Source organism: Sciurus vulgaris (genome assembly GCF_902686455.1).
Source record: "Sciurus vulgaris genome assembly, chromosome: 11".
In the NCBI taxonomy this organism is placed as follows: domain Eukaryota; kingdom Metazoa; phylum Chordata; class Mammalia; order Rodentia; family Sciuridae; genus Sciurus; species Sciurus vulgaris.
Genome location: NC_136472.1, coordinates 130,183,999 through 130,201,505, shown reverse-complemented (window position 1 = coordinate 130,201,505; position 17,507 = coordinate 130,183,999). Strand labels below are relative to the sequence as shown.

Below are 17,507 nucleotides of genomic sequence, written 5' to 3'. Positions count from 1 at the left end.
TAGTGCAATGATTGATTTAGGTCAGGTGCTGTTTTGTTTGTTTTGTTTGGAAGAATGTGGTTGGTTTCCACTTGAGAATAGTTGCATTATTAATGTCTGTGTGTTAATTGCACAAATACCTGTCTACTATCAATAAGAGCCTCAGCCAAGGAGGAATAAAACACGAAATACTCTGCTGACCTTTGCTGTGATATGTGTCTGAACCAAGCAACAAAACTGCTATCCCATCTCTGACTGGATGTGACATATCAGGTCACCTTGGAGACACATAGCTTCATGGAAATGACTAAACATTATTCAGTACTCTCTGCTGCCCCATCTTTCTACACACACACACACACACACACACACACAAAACCACCATGGATTTGCCTGTCATAAATTCAATATTCCCTCTGTATGGGATGCACAGCAACTTTATTCTCTCCTAGGTTAAAGACCCTTCCCCTCCCAATTGAGTTCAGGGAAAAAGAAGCACAAATTGTTTTTATTTTATTCATATCTGCCTATGGGCCCAGGTACATTTGATTAGAGAATAAGAACCTGCTAAGCATTAAGCATTTATCTAGATAAATGAGACATTGAAAATTTTGAATACTCATTTAAACCTAAAAGTAAGTCCCATATAGTTACACTCTAAAACATGTAACAAAGCCCTGTTGATTTTATAGGTTATCTTCATATTTTTGCTATTGGAGGCAACACTGGGTGGCATCTTCTTAACATCAATCTTCTTCCCAAGAAAAAACTTAGAATCAAACTCCAACAATCCAAGAAATGGCTAAACACAGTGTCACAGCTTGGGAAAGCCTGTAGAATAGATGTGTGAGCCACTTGTTATCTTTTCAAACAGGATGATCTAGGAAGAAAGGAAAATTGATAATAAAAAGATAAAGATTGTAATTTCTGAGGATGAATGACAGTCTGAACATTTATCAGACGTCAAGGAAGCATTTGGGCTGACTTACTTCATTGTTCCCTGGATGAAGCCAGACTCCAGGAAGGTAAAGTGTTTCCTGAGGCCCAATGTTCCAGTATCGCCCAAGGTTACGTCCATTGATGAACACGAATCCAGAAACCCAGCCCTGGAAAGGATGGGGTATGAGATAAAGGAGAGATTCATACTGGAAAGTGAAACCTAAGGCACTTGAGGAGTGAGAGCAAGAAAAGACACCTAAAGCACTGAAGGTGGGAGTAAGGTTTAGAAAGGAATGTAGCTGAGAACTTCAGACCTGATGTCTAGGAGTGAGAGGAAAACAGGACTGGAACCAGCCACTTACTGCGATGTTTCTGCTCCTCCTTCCCTATGATGCACAATGATATTTATCTTTTACCTTTTTTGGGGGGGATATCAGGGATTGAACCCAAGGGTGCTTAACAACTGAGGCTAAAGGAGCCTTTTGTTTATTAAAAATAAAAAAAAAAAAGAAAGAAAGAAAACACTACTGGTGGCAACAGCTGTAAAAGCTACATAATTTTTTTTAATTTGCTTATGATACAATGAAAAATTATAGGACCAAGATCTAAAATAAGATTATGAAGAGAAAAGGAGCAAATGCAGGCAGTTTTTACAATAGAGACATTTGCTTCTTCAAAGAGTATTTCTAAGGAGCTGAATGGACACTCTCATACCTTTGCTTTCATACATTTGCTGGTTAATGGATGGAGTTAGAGAATATCATGCTAAGTGAAATAAGCCAAACCCAAAAAACCAAAGGCCAAATGTTTTCTCTGATACGTGGAAGCTAATTCACAATAAGGCAGGTGGGAAACAGGGAAGAATAGAGTTACTTTATATTAGGTAGAGGGAATTGTAGGGAGGAGAATGGGTACGGGGATAGGAATGATAGTGGAGTGAAACAGACACAATGTATGACTGCATGGCAATGTGATCCTACAATAGGTATAATCAGAAAAATGAGAGATTACACTCTATGTATGACCTATCAAAATGTACAAATGCATTCTACTGTCATGTACAACAAAATGGAACAAATAAAAATAAAAAAAATTTAAAAAGACCAAAAGAAAGTTAAAAAAAAGAAAAAAAAATACAAGTGATCAATGAAATCAAGACTGTTTTTTTGATATACATAAAATTTTATTTCATAGTCTATGTAACATTGTGGGTATAAATGGTAATGAGCAACCCTTAATAAAATTCAACATAAACACATACAGAATTATGTCTGCAAAATTAAATTAATATAACCTGATAAATGAAGGTGAAATTATATAGGATAGACAGAGGCAGGCTGCTATGGTATTATGTCCCCTAAAAAGGGCTTCTCTAAATTTTCCAAGTTATGCACAAAATTTACCTCTAGAAACATTCCAAACATTCCAATCAACTCTTTTTTTCACAGGGAAGTGGGAGAGGGAAGATGAACCTGAGAATACAGAAAATTCCAAAGGGCTAAGAGGCACAACCAATGAGAATGTTGCAGACCTAAACCAAGAGCCAAGGCATATTTCCAATAACCGGTTAGAACCCCACTGTCATCACAAGCTCCGCTTCTCTTCTTCTCAAAATCCTACTCTTTCACACTTGCTCTCTGTTGTCCATGGACTTCACTCTTTGAATTCATGAGATAAGAACCCACAAAGAAGATGCCAGAGAACGGTTGAGGTTTGATACAACGCTAGAAGTCATAGCCTGCTATGAATGCTGCAACACAGATCCTGCACACTGCTGCTGAAGAATCTGGTCCTGCCTGCTGAAAGCAGCTAACACTAGAGAACATCTTCTGCTGCAGAGAGCTGTAATCTCACCGGTGACGACAGCAGCAGAGGCAGGGAATCTGGTGTAACGTATAAAGCTGCTCCCCTGCCCATCAGGTGCAGCCACTTTGCCCACCTCCCAACCACTTGTCAATCTGTGAACATCCTAGCTAGCTATTGGCTTATTAGTCATCTTGCAAGTATCCTTCTCTGATATTGGTCCCCTGTTAGCCCGGCAGAATTCAACTGTTTTACTGTAGCTTCCCCGCCATCTTTTTCCCATTCTTCTGTCTGTCCTCCTCACTTTTCTCTGTCCTCCTGGCTTTCCACTCTCTCTAGCATGTGCCCTTTCTTTTCCTTTCTATTTTCCTCTCATTTTCTCTCTGACCCTGCAGGGAGACACTCTGATTGCTTAATAAATTTCCTTATGTGATTTCCCGTGTCTGGCGTGGTTTTCGTGGGATTCCTTACATCTGGTTTCTATATTCCCTGAATTTTAAGGAAAAAAAAAGGAAAGAGAAATAAAAGTGTGATGGAAAAACAAAGTTCTATGAAAATTCTCTGGACAGACTTGTAAAAGAACCAAATATAAATTTTAGAAGAGATACAAAGGCAGACAAAAGAGAATAGGGAAAAGAGCATATTTAAAGATGATTTTTCAGAATCAATGGAAGACAGACATATCATGGTTAGAAAATGTGATGAACCCCAGGCAAGATAAGTAAAAATAATATTCTATGTAGATCCATTAGAACAAAACAGAAGTCATCAAAGAAAATAACAAAAGTGTTCTTATGAAGTGATGGCATTTAAACAGAGTTCACTTCTCAATAGCAATGATGGAAACAAAAATGTGTTGTCACATTTTCCTCAAGTGCTTAAAGAAAAGGTTGTCAACCTAGGTTTTTTGAAAAGATAACAAAATTGACAAACTTAACTAAACATAAAGAAAGACAGAAGATCCAAAAAAATAAAATCAGCTAAAAAGGAGACATTATAACTTCTACCACAGAAATATATTAGATCACTAGGGACTATCATTAGATCATAGGGACTAACATTGGAAAATCTAAAAGAAAGAAATCAATTTCTGGACACATATAACCTACTATATAAAACCTGAACATACAAGATTAATTCAAATTAAAAGTGCCCTGGCAAAGAAAAGTACAGGGCACGATGATTTCACTGCTGAATTTTACTAAATTTTTATAGAAAAACATATCAAGTCTTATCGAATTATTCTGAAAATTGAAAAAGGGACACTTTCAAACATGTCCACCAACAACAGAATGGTCATAGTGTCATATATTTGCTAAAGGAATCCTAAATGGCAGTGAAAATGAACAAATCAATGCAACATCAATGAATAACTGAGTGTCACATCAGTGACTAGTTGAGTGGTGAAGCACCTACAAGAGATTGGAATTCACTCCCTAATCCCACACCAAAAAGTAAAAGGAGTGCATGTCATATGATTCAATTTACATGAATTCATTATAAGAAATACTAAATTAGAGTGTTAGAATGTAATATAGTAGCTACCTTTAAGGAGAAACCATCAGTAACTCTTGCATTGTGCTAACAACTTACTTCTTCATCAAAATGATAATTAAAAGGTGCTTGTTTTGTAATAATTTGTTGATCTATATATTCATATTTTGTGCACTCACAACATATGTTTATGTTCATGAATAAAAAAACTTAGCAGGGAGGCCAGGTTTTAGGCCTCCCTCAAATAAAATCAAGTTGCATAATATAATTTATGATATGATCCCATTAGTGTAAAAAAGTAATTGTGTGTGTTGTGTGTGTGTGTGTATGTGTATGTATGTTATTTTGGCAAAGTTAAATATAAAAAAAAAAAAAAAAAAAAAAAAACTTTTGGCAGTGCCAAGCTTTTAAATGCACAAATGAATTGGAATAGCAATGGGATTTAAGAACTCCTACAATTCATTTTCTTATAATCATTTGAATTTTTCAATTGTGTTTTTATACATTTTCTAACCAGTGATAAATTAGGGCACTTGAGAAATAGAATGCTTGGCTGAAGTGAGGAAGAGGGGGAAAGGCAAGTGTTCCTCTTAGGAATATTCTGGGTTTGCTTAGGTTCTATTTTTTAAAACAGGTGTTTGGAAGACCAGAGTAGAGGGAGGCTCATTTACCGGTAGTCTCAGGAAGGTGTCCCTGGGAGAAGAGTCAGCCTTCAAGGTCCCCTGGTAGAAGGCAGGGCCCAAATATCTCACTGTCACAGGCCTCCAATTGGCAAAACGGAGCCTAAAAAAGGATTAAACCATGAGGAAGAGCTCTCATTCCAATATTGACCCTAAGTTTCCCTCACAGGATTCTGTTTCAGTGAGATATATGAGAATGCATGTATTAAAAATAGAATCAGGAGACTTGCTCCAGGACTGATTCAAAGGATCTGATAATCCAGAGCAAATCCCTATAGTTCTCTGAATATTGAACTGTTCACACGCAAAGTGAGGAGTTTGAAATCTCAACATCCCCTGGTGCTATGGTTTGGATGTAGTTTGAGTTTGTCGCTTAGAGTATCACATCTTGGAAGCTTGGTCCTCAGAGTGGTGGTATTGAGATGGTGACATCTTTAAGACGTGGGAGACCCAGGAGATGACTAGATCACAGGGTCACCACTTTCGGAAGGTATGAATGCTGGTTTCACAAGTGGATTAGTACTTATGAGAATGGCTTAATATAGTGAGGCCACCCCACATGCTTGACCCTCCTGCACACATTCCTGTCATGGAAAGCCACTCAACCACAAGTCCATAACAGAGCAGACCAGGAGCCAGCACTATGCCCTCAGAATGATAGAACCATAAAGTAAATAAACCTTTTTTGTTCTCAAAATTCCCAGACTTAGATTTTTTTTTTTTTTTAGCAACAGAAAAATAACCAAGACACCTGATCACTCAATGTGTCTTTAGAGGTAGGGAGGAGCATACCTCTGAAAGAAGCTCATCTTCATCTCCAGAGAATAGATGGTAAAACCCTCCAGGGAAATGTTATTGATTCTAACAGGGCCAATTAATCCTGCAGAGGGGAGGCAGGAAATAGAATAGAAGCAAGGACTAGATATTCTCCAGGGTCTTGGACAAAGGCGCACAAAGACACATGTATGCCTTGTGATAAGGGCACAGTAAGGAGGGCATTTATCTGACCTGCTGTGAATGAGGCTTCTTACAATACCAAGAAAATTCCCCACTTAGTATTAGAACATTTCTTAAAATTCACAAAAGGAGATTGAACCCCACTCTTGGACAAGCCAGCACCCAAAATAACTGTTCTATTTTCCTGCCTTGGAGAAGCAGAAAAGGCAGGATAAGGGAAAAGGAAAGAGTTTTCGTCTTTGGTCCTAGGTTCTCTGTATCATGCTGAGGGGTACACTGTTGTCCTCCCAATTTCAACACAGCCCCAACTATACATTCTAAGTAACTAAAGTGAAACCACTGTCTGCTTCCCAGGCGCTGATATCACCTTTCCTCTCATCTTGAATTTTCCATGAAAAATTGACTCGTCCTTGATTTTCCACCAGGATCCTGAGAAGTTGACATTTCTGTTGGAGCAGAATGGTTAATGGAGACTATATAGCCAGTTAGGACTCATATTCTAGGACACATTATTTCTTCCAAGTCCCAGAAGGAAACAAAAGCAAATGGAATAAAGGATGCTCCTTAGCTTAGCAGTGCTTCCTCTCCGGTAAACACATGGGTGTGTTTCTATTACATATTACATCTGCCCTTTTCCTCTGCTGATCTTATAAGGAAAGGCAGAGACTCACTTTTGCCTTTGATCGGAGACCCAAACAGGAGCTGGGAACGACTCATGCCTAAAGGAGAAAGTCCACTCTCACTAGAGAATCTGTGCTGTGTGTCCTAAGGCACCAAGCCTTGGGATATGCCTTATGATTCATACCCTTGCACAATCCCTGCAGCAGCTCTATGTGAAAAGATACACCAAAGCATAGTAGAAGAGGAGGAGAGGTCTATCTCAGGACCAGGACATATTTGCTTGTCAGCAGTAGTTCAAGGGCATCATCTGGACTCTAGAACTACATACCGTGAACTCAGGAATGTACAATTCCTTAACATTCTCATTCAGAACTCCTAAAATTGTGTCATTCAAAAACACCTATGGGGGGAAAAAAAACAAGCATAAGACTGGACCTCCTGAAGAAAAGGAGAGAAGAGGCTGGGGTTGAGGCAGAAGGAGGTCAATATGAAGGCAGTGACTAGTCTTGGTAATAAGGGATGTTTAGAAGCTAACTGGGAATTCCCAAAATAATTTGTGTTAGAGTAAAATGGAAGTCTATTTTATTTGACTTTATAATCTCAATACCTCCCCTATAGTAGGTGCATTAAACACTATCATATAGTAAAGCAGATCAGCAACTAACTTATTTCTTCAATCACAGGGTTAAGTAAACACTAGGCTCACCACTTGGGATACCTATTGATAGCTACCTGTCCAATATCATGAACTCGAGCTTGCAGATGGCCTCCAGAGCAGATAGAAGTTTCATAAAGGACAAATCCAAAGGACTGACCACTGCCATTGTTTATTGGAAGATTCTCCATGTTGACTGGAATATGTGACTTCACTGGCTATAAGGAAGACAGGACAGGAGCAGAAGTCAAAGTGATGAGAAGTCAGGATCCTGTCTGAGAACTTTATCACTATTGGACCACTTATTGGTCCTCAAGAGTTCACTGAATGGAGCATCACAGAAACAGACACTATGTATCAATGCTTTGTGAGTTATATCTCCACTGACTAGGAAATTCAGGTGCTATGTGAAGAGGGCATAATTACTATAATCATAAGAATTGATCAACTGAGTAAACAAATTATATTCTAAATAACTGAAGTCAAGAGACAATGTGTACACTAAGCAACATTTAATTAGCATGTGTTTGTCAATACTTTTTATCTAAAATAGTGAAATCAGAGGTAAAAATAGGAATTTAAGAATTAGTTTTTGAAAACTTTTCAACTTTTCTTCAAAATAGGATACAATCTCTAATTGCAAAGCAGGAACAGAGATCCATACTAGTTCAGCGACCAGACTAGTTGATGATGAACAAGACAGAAGTTCATTTACATGGGTTCCTAGCTCAGAAATATTCCTTTGTGGATGCTGTCTGTATTATGCAATTCCACACAGTATTCACCAGTCCAACACAATATCTCTATAATCCTGATATTCACCTCCAACAACATTTATTCTTTAAGTTCAAACCTCTTCACAGTTGTCCTGAAAGGAGTGGGTGGGTCTTATCCCACGTTCTATGTTTACACATAAAGCCAAGGATTCATTTTCATACTTCACAACACACAGTTCCTTGAAGGAATCTCCACACCATGGTCTCAGTCCTTTTCCCCCATCTCTGTAATGGCCACCCCTATGCAGGGGCCCAAGCAGGACTCACCTCATTTAAGTACCGCAGGACCTCCCATAGTGGTAAGAAGAACGATGGTCTCACAGAAGGATACACGGTCTTCAGGGTTTGTTGAGGTAAAAGGGGCAAGGGCTTTGCTACAGTGAAAATGAGTCACAAGGCTTTCTCTTAGCTCCCCACTCCTATTCATGACTCCTTGCATCCCACAGCAAACAAGAGAAATGGGACCTAACCTAGGATATGCATGTGCTTCTCTGAGAGTGAAGCTAGACAGGACCTGAGTTAGAGTCATCTTGCAGCCACACATAGCTGGTGGACACAGAACCATAGAGAGAACTCTTAGCTGGTAGGAAATCTGTCTTACACCTTCTACAATGCTAGACCTAGTTTCTAGTCCTTAGTAGATGGCTAACTGACTTTATTTGTGGGGTTCCTAAGTCATACACAGTACTAAGAATTTTACAAATAGGAACTTAATCTTCATCATCATCATAGGAAACCTTTATCATTATCTTCATATTTCAGTGAAAAAAGCTAAAAGGCTTAGAAATGCTTATACAAAGCCACTGAGCTTTTAAGTAGGAAAGCCAGGATTTGAACCTAAGGTTGGCTTTACTCTTGGGAACTTCATAAAACTGATGCTTATAGAAGAGACTGTTCCCTGTCCTCACTCTTGCACAGATTCTCATGGGGAGGTCATCCCTCCACCAAATGGGTGCTGAGTACCTGAAAGAGATGCAAAGAGTTTGCGAAGCTTGAAGTATTTTTCTGTGTAATCTCCAGCCTCTGTCAGCACAGCATCATAGTCTGCAAAGATACCCAGGGCAGTGTCATGGGCTGTGCAGCCCTCCTCAACAGGCCCCATTTCAACACTAGATCATAGGATGGGCCAGGGCCTCTGAGAGTGAGAGAGAAGAAAAATACATGACCTGCTTCTAGAATGTTCCATCATAGACTGGAACATGAGCATGTAATATCAACATAAAAACACTCTTCACACCCTTCCTGGGGACTTGTAGCTCCCACAACTCTGGGTCCACCCTGCCATTTCACTTTCTGATGGAGACTCTGTTCACTCCTCAGTCTGTGCCAGACAGCAATCACAGTTTGTGCCCTGTCTCTCCTAGAGGTTCTGGTCACAGAGTCAGTGGACAACACAAATGAGGCAGAGCTCTAAGTGCCAGGAAGCCCTGTCTACTGAAATGACAGCCTGCTAGAGAATTTTAAAATATCACAGAAGAAAAGAAAACAGATAAGAAAAATCAATGCTCAGCAGAGATTATAGGTCAAAACCCCATGATTCCAGAGTCCCCTCCCTAAAGCTCCAGCAATACCCTAACTGGGGAGGGCAACCACACCCGCCAACACCTGCCATAGCTAGTCACAACGCCTATGTGCTTCCCAAAATACACAGCTCCATTAATGAAACCAAAGTTGGTTCCACCATGGAACATGTATATGTTGAAGGAGATCTCATGGTTGATAAGTTCAGACACAGTTTGTTCAACCTCTGTAAAGGGGGAAGTTGAGAACATACAGAAAATTAGTAATTAAGGGGAGAAAGAAGTCTTGGGTAAAAACTTTTTATTTCCAACCCAACCACAATCAATTCATTATTTTAATCATCTAACAGCCACTAAAATTCCAATTAGGAAAAAATAGAATCAGTCAGAACTCTTTTAAGAAACTAAACCCTGCCAGGACCAAGACTGGTTTTGAAAATTTTCACTCCACAGTACTGAAATAATTTGACTCTGATTTACATGTATCAAATAATAGCCTGAAAACCCTTAGGGCACGTAAATATCTACTTTTATTCCCAACTTCTAGGATAATGTCTCTGGAGGCACTGTATAGAAACACAATAACAGTGCACAAGTAGCTGTTCTCGATCTCTAGCCACAGAAACTTTTATTTGGCTATCACATTTTAACAGATTCAATCATCTTTCCACGGTTCACAATGAGAAGCAAGAAGGTCAGAGTTAACTTGATGTGGGATTCAATCCTGACTGTGCTTTCTGCTATTTGTAAGAACTTGGTAACATACTTTCTCTCTCAAAATCTATACTCCTTATCTTTTAAATAAAGGTATGAAATCCTACTGTATTATGGAATTAATGAGTTAACATATGTGAGAACACAGCATAATGTCCCACATACATGTAATCAAAAAATGTTGTCTGTTGGTATTGATTTCTCCCCCCACCCCTTTTTAGCACAAAGCTTGCTTTTCTTAGTGACTAAGTATTTTTGGTTGTTTTCATTATTTCAGCAAAATAAGTTGTTTTTGTAATAGTTATAGTAAAATACCTTAGAAACAGCATAATAGTTATAGTAAAATACCTTAGAAACAGCATACTTTTATTAGGTAAATAGCAATTGCCCGGCAATTTCTGGGAGGTAAGTTCCTAATAATCCTCATCTTACTATGAGCCCAAAGAGATTTAGAAATGAATGAAACCTGCCCCAGGACATAGGCCTCTAGCTGCACACCTGTGATCAAGTCCTGATCTCTGGATCCAGGATCCAGTTCTCAACCATCACAACATTGGTCTTCTGATAATTACTACATTTCACAGACAATACCATTGAAAGGGTCTGTGCATTTTTCAGAGATGATAAAGACTTTAAAAATGCTCTACCTTTTTCAGTGATTTTGACCTCTCAGAGAACCTTCTGTGACTGCCTTTTCTTGTCTGAGCAGGTCTGAATCCTATCTTAGTTTTATCACTCCACCTATTTATTTGCTTCAGAGACCTGCTGAATGTGAACCTATATATTGATTGTTTTACTTTCTAATGACATGCTGACTCCACTAAATTATAAGCTTATTGCAAGGTGGGAATCATGCAACTTTTATTCACCATTGCATCTTCAGAGACTGGATAAGTGCTTATACACGGCAGAAGTTCAATGATTGTGTGTGACTAAATTAAGAAGATAACCCATTAAGTTCCTTCTTCCCAGATGTGGGACACATATAGAAACTTAAATTGTGCAACAAATGTACATGGTAACTTTTGAAGTAAATATTGTGTTTTTATAGCTCTAAAAGTAGTCGGTGAATGATTACATCACTTATAAATATATTTTCATATATATTTCTTCATAACTTTCACATGGAAATAAATATATAGGATATATAAACTCAAATAGGTAGCCTATAGACATGATCAGTAGAAACATGAAGTTAAGGGGATAATTCTACAGACTGGGTCTATATGATGGCTCAAAGACTTTCTTTCAAAAAGCAATTTATCCAAAGTGTAATTACCTAAGGCCATTCTGCTTCTACTCTGGCTTAAATCAAGAGGATGTTAAATCCCTGTTTTCCTTAGGATTATTCTCTGGACTAAGGAATTTAAGATATTCCCTACTAATAAGAATACAAATTACTGTAGAGGGGGTACTTTTATGATCTTTATACAGACCAAAGATTCCAAGACCCAGAAAAACAGCATAATTAAAAGAAAAGCCCACTGACCATAAAATCTATAAGAACAAGTTCCAGTTAGAACTGGTCAATATGGACCAAGGAAACCAAAATTTGCCTTTAGATCTTTAGCAGGTGATTATAATAGTAAATTTTCCCCCATGTGGTTTTTGCTTAGGTACCTATGGGTAACTTAAAAATCTGATACAATTTTACTGTCAGTCAAAAATTGAGAGGTGCCTGGGTGGGACACTTGAGAAACTTTCCTAAGACTCTCAATAAAACTGGGGAACAAAGTCAGCACAGCATCTCTTTCTCCTCTTACAGACAACCAACTCTCTCTTCCTCCCTCTAGAGAATGCTTTCTTCCCTAAAAAACTTTGCTATACTTTTATTACATTTCATGTGTTGCCTGAAATTTTCTCCTGCAAGAACACAAGAGCCAAGAAACACAATGCAACCTCCAGAATCCCAACACCACCTCTGGTAACAGTTCTAAGATTATGATTTCCAATCTATTTTAATGGACCCTTGTCAGCTCTATTGAAATATTCCCCAAAGTTGAAAACTTGGGACTTAATAGGTTAATTAGCAGAGAATGATATGATGACTCAGGGCTATCTCATCTTGGAGTCAAAAACTGCAAAATACGTACCATTCACAGTTTTAAAATGATGTTTCTTTCCCCAGCTGTCAAACCAGCCAATCCAGTATTCCATAATCAGAATGGGCTTATTCTTCTAGAAACAAACCAAGGTAAATACTAAGTCTGATAAAAAACAAAACAAGAAAAATCAGAAAACCTGCATACAACACATGAGAACTTGAGCATCTTGTGTTTTACACTTTTTTCCCAAGTCAGAGCCCCCTTTTTGATCAATTCATTACCCCCAACACATTACACCTTCAACCTCCACAACTTTGGATTCTCCACTCTTCCTAAGGGCCCAAGGTCTCCTGACTTCCTCTAACTTCATGTGCCTACTTTCCCTGGGAGGAAAGGAGTTGCTTATTCTGATTTTGTGTTTATTAAATATTTTCATAAAACACTCACTCTGTTCCATAATTTGACTGGTTGACTGAAAAAGCCTGAACCCACCAAAACAGTCACGTGTTCTTCACAAGAAATACACACAGCCATTTTCATAATCCTTCCTCATATAGGAAAGAGAATATCAGCTCCCATCGATCTTTATGTAGGTCTTACCTGACATAAGCCCCTCATCCTTCCCATGGATCCTGTTCCATGAACAGAAGTGATACAAGCAGGGTTTCCTCCTCATTCCCTACCCCAGAAGACAAGCATGCTCCCAACATGACTTGGAATACTACCAATGCCCAGAGTGAAGACAGGCAGTCTTCTTATCAAACCTCCCTGATCACCTGTTTACTGATTACCAGTTGCAAAGGTTAGAGAGGTTATGACAGGAGAAAGGGTGAAATTCATCTATAGGTTGTCTTACCTGCATTTGTCGAAACCAAATAAAGAAACTCTCCTTAAATGAATTCATATTGACAGTGGTCAGTGCTGTAGAGAAGAGATAAGGCCACTAAGGCATTGTGACAAGATCCCTGAGGGAAGGAATGGAGGTCCACCTTGCACATGGCAAGTCACACTGAGTAGTAAGGATAATGAGACACTGCTGAGGTACACTTTGCAAATCACAGAGGGCTATCATGGCCATTTGCAAGGATAACCATTGTTACAGAGAAGAACAGTTCAACTTAGTTACATTTTGTGTAAAGACGTGGACCAAGATTAAAAACTTATCTATAAACTGAATGCAGCTTATCTGGTCCCAGGCTCAACATACTTTCCAGGGCACCATAATATTATGGGAAGAGTCACTAAAAAGAAGACAGCTATTCACAGCAGCTGCAAGTCTGCTCTAAAGATCACCTGACAGATGTTCCCTGGACCCATCTACCTGCTCATAAATTGGCCATTCCCCTCACTATTGTAACCTTGTGATTATGCTTTGAATTGTCCTACTAGTTCATTCTCTGGGATCTGCTAAGTTTGTACACTGAACCTGAGGCTATCAGATCTCAGAACTGGAACTTTGTCTGTGCCAGGTTCCTTACACACCCACCCTCTGGTTCCCCACCAATTTTGCATCTTGATGGGGATGGCCCAAATTATGAGCCATGCCCAACACCAACCCAGGTTCCTAGTCACAGAAGTCATGAAAAATGTGAAGGTGCCATTATGATGAGGAGCTCCATTATTGCTATTTAAGGAAGACCACAGCAGGAAAAAAGCAATAAAAAGTGTGTTTGATCCCTGAACTTGAGCCTCATCTTTTGTAATCAAATCTCTGGGATCAGTCTCAATGGATATGGAAAAAGAGAGGCATCAAAGATATGCTTGGTTGTTTCTGAAGTTTGTTCACAATTTACATTGGCTTCTAAGAGTCTCTCTATCTGGAAATAACTCTAAATGTGTACCTCCTTTGACGGAACCTTTCTGAATTTCCTTCTCATTATCAGAGGTCAAGAGCAGCTCAACAATCCCTCTTTTCAGCAGGGCCTGTTGAGAAAAAATGAAAAAAAAATAAATCCACTTCCCTCAGTCCCATGGTAAGGAGATAAAAGGAAATTAGGAAATAAGTTATACTCAGATGGGAAGGCTGTAACTTACAAAAAAAGTGCTATCCTTTGGATCTGGAGTGTCCCCCAAAGGGCTATGTGTAAAGTCTTGGTCCACAGCAATCATCCATTGAACAATGGTGAGATATTTAAGAGGTAGGGTTTAATGAGAGATCTTACATTTACTGGGGGTGCAGTCCCTAAAGGAATTGCGAAATACCAATTCTTTTCATTCTTTTTTACTACCCAGTCATGAGGTGAATGGTTTTGCTCTACCATATACTCCACTGCGATGTGCTGCCTGAAAACAGGCCCAATAACAATGGGGTCAAAAAATCATGAACTAAAACCTCGAAAACCATGAGCCCAAATACACCTTTTTTGCTTGTAACAGAAAGCTGGTAAATTTAAGTGTTTAGATTTCATAAGAATCGTATGCTTTCTCTCATATGTGGAAGTTAGAGAGGAAAGGAAAAGAAAGATGGAGGCAGATTCCATGAAAATCAAAGAGAGATCAGTAGAGAAAAGGGACCAAGGGGTCAAGGTGGAGAAGGAGAGGGAAAGTACCAAGGAGTGATAGTAGTCAAATTTCATTATTATATTGGATATTGTGTGCATGTAAAATATGTAAACACAGATTCCATTTTTATTGGCGTATTAGATTTGTACACCAATAAAAATGTGGGAAAAAAGTGTTTGACTTCAGAGTCTAACTATCTGCAACTTAAGGAAAGGAATCATTCACAGACCCTATTTTTGTCAGGTTTTTTGTTGCTGTGGCCAAAAAAACCTGACAAGAACACTTTGGAAGATAAAAGTTTATTTTGGCTTATAGTTTCAGAGGTTCAGTCCATGGTCAGCCAACTCCATAGCTATGGACCTAAGATAAGGCAGAAGTTCTGCCCTCCTCTCCTCTCCTTCCCAGGCTGGCAACCCCTCCCCATCATCTCCAGCCATTCACACAATGTCTCTGTGTTGACACAGATACCTAGGAAGAACAAGTCTGGATGACTCAGCTTATATCACGGGGCCCTGCATCCTGTTTGGCACCCTGAGGTCAGGGTCCAGATTACAGTGACCTTCATCAGCTTCTTGAATATAGGAAGCCAGGGACAGGAGGGGCCAGAGGCAACAGAAAAGATACTATGCAGGACTTCAGTTCATCCCTGCCCTAGATATCCACCCATGGAGTAGCAAAAAGAACAGAAGAAGGGATATTAATATCACAGGCCAGAAAGCTGCAAGCCGACAGCCATTATCAACAAGTTCCTGAAATTTGATTTACTATGGATGTAAGTTTACCAGCCTCCAACTCTCAAGTAGGTCATAGAGATTGTAAACAGAAAGGAATTACCTTCAAACATGGTATTTGGTTTCATCACAAAGTTATTTAAAAGTTCAACTTGATTGCCCTAAGAATGCTGAATATTCACAGAGAATTTGAACCGAAACTTAACACATGCTCATAATATACAGAGCCTAGCAGTGACCCATGCAGCAGGGAATCAGAAAAGCATGCTAGAGAAGAGACAGATTGAGCAAGGAGACAAGTAATATTTAGGTAACCGAATGTCTTACCTCCTTTACATAAGACATGTACTTTTCATCCTTATCAAATGAACCATATTCATTCTCCACTTGCACTGCAATGACAGGGCCTCCATGGTGGTACTAAGAGACAAGCACATGGGGGTTGAAGAGTGAGGCTACTGGAGCAAAAGCCCGGAGTCTCTGGTTTGCTGCTGATGACCACTTAGCAGGAGCAGCATGTTGGATGTGGCTCTCTCCTTCCCAGAGCTTAAATTGGTATATTTCAGGAGTCCTACCTTCCCCAGTGCTTTGCAAATGAGCATGCCATGCTTACCCTGTATTTCCCATATTAATTTGTTGCTTGAATATGAACTGTCACATCTACAAGCTCACCTACTTCTACATATACCACATCTATTTTCCTATCTGACATGAGAGAGGCATCCCTCCTTCGTCCTGTCCTAACATGATGTTACCCCTCATGTGTACATCCCATTGTCATCCACCACATGCTTTGAAATGTTGCTTATGGCACAACTCCCTCTCCCTTGTGACATCCCACTTTTATTTACAAACTGACCGCCGTCATCACAGAAATTTAGAACCTCCACATTAGATAGATAGATAGATAGATATAGGAACTGTCCCCTCCAGCCAGTTCTCTTACTGTCTGCTCTTTAAGAGCCACATATCCTAAAAGGGTCCCCAGATGTCAACACTCACTTTCTCTGCTTCTCAATTTTAGCTCAGTCCTCAAACTACCTTGATAAAGCTGTCAGCCCATTATGTCACCTAAATTATCCATACTAGTTATCAATTATCAATCTAGTCACGCTACATCAAAGCACTTTTCATGGTTTTACTAGAGTCTTTCCACACTCGGGTGCATTTTTTTTTTTTTCTTTTTGATTCTGCCCACACTGAAAACAGAGTGAGCTCTGGAGAGAAAACATCTGATGTCTTTATTCCCATTTCACTGCAGTGAAAAGCAGCCCCATAGTCCCTGTTGCCCACACAGTAAATGTTAGATGTAGAGTCAATGCTCCTTTTTGGACATGGGGACACTGTTCCCAGTGGGCACAAGGGAGAATGAGCATGCTTGGTAGTTCCTTTATGGACTGCCTTGGCCTTGTTCCCTCCTCACACTGCCCCACTTATAGTTCTTCATATTCCTCATTCTTTTCCTGCCATCTGTATCCTGGCCTGGCTGATGGCTTCCATTCTGCAAGTCACCATTCAAATGTAAATGGTTCAGAAAAACATGCCCTGAACCTCGCTTTCTCAGGAAGACCTTGTTAGGACACCCTGCCTGTTAGGTGGTTCCTGTGCCTCCTTCATATAGCCACTATAATCCTTATTTTGTTGCCTGTTTGTCTTGATGTAGGATTGTAATCTCCAAAGGTCAGGGACAATGTCTTCCCACTCAGGACCAGAACTACAGCTCCAGCTCAGGACCCAGTACCCTCTCAAATAACCACAGAGTGCCTTGTGGTCAGTACTAAGCAGGCATAAATACTCTGAACTAAGAAATACAGAGCAATTTTTCTCAATATGGAATAATACCTTCTCCCCAGATGAAACAATGAGATTTCTAAAAATTCCATTGTAGGAGAATCCACCATAACCTCATAAAAGTTTTTTTTAAAAAAATGCTTTAACAAAAGGTTACCAGTAAACCAGTAAATGCACTCAAAAAGCTATTGATATAATAATGAAACCAATCAATTAAACACAATGATTTTAAAATACTAATAATTCAGTACTATAGAGTCTTACTCATTTCATTTCAGAATTTATTTAAGAATTCCTTGC

General features: G+C 39.3%; 1 protein-coding gene across 6 annotated transcripts in view; it reads right to left on the bottom strand.

Moving 5' to 3' along the window:
- Window positions 1–479: 479 nt before the first annotated feature.
- The window catches only part of LOC306640229 (beta-galactosidase-1-like protein 3), a 30,560-nt gene continuing 13,532 nt past the window's right edge, over window positions 480–17,507 (bottom strand). For 2 of the 6 annotated variants that reach the window (XM_079104334.1, XM_079104337.1), the window contains 14 exons: window positions 15,744–15,836; window positions 14,025–14,106; window positions 13,040–13,104; window positions 12,232–12,316; window positions 9,514–9,651; window positions 8,868–8,948; window positions 8,172–8,278; window positions 7,206–7,346; window positions 6,802–6,873; window positions 6,220–6,298; window positions 5,688–5,775; window positions 4,887–4,998; window positions 969–1,085; window positions 480–859 (listed from right to left, as the gene is read on the bottom strand). In XM_079104334.1, the coding sequence (XP_078960460.1) occupies window positions 794–859; window positions 969–1,085; window positions 4,887–4,998; window positions 5,688–5,775; window positions 6,220–6,298; window positions 6,802–6,873; window positions 7,206–7,346; window positions 8,172–8,278; window positions 8,868–8,948; window positions 9,514–9,651; window positions 12,232–12,316; window positions 13,040–13,104; window positions 14,025–14,106; window positions 15,744–15,836 (1,326 nt within the window). In that variant the 3' untranslated portion in view covers window positions 480–793. The remainder of the gene's footprint in view (window positions 860–968; window positions 1,086–4,886; window positions 4,999–5,687; window positions 5,776–6,219; window positions 6,299–6,801; window positions 6,874–7,205; window positions 7,347–8,171; window positions 8,279–8,867; window positions 8,949–9,513; window positions 9,652–12,231; window positions 12,317–13,039; window positions 13,105–14,024; window positions 14,107–15,743; window positions 15,837–17,507) is intronic. The other 4 variants (XM_079104335.1, XM_079104336.1, XM_079104338.1 and 1 more) reach the window with 4 other exon arrangements.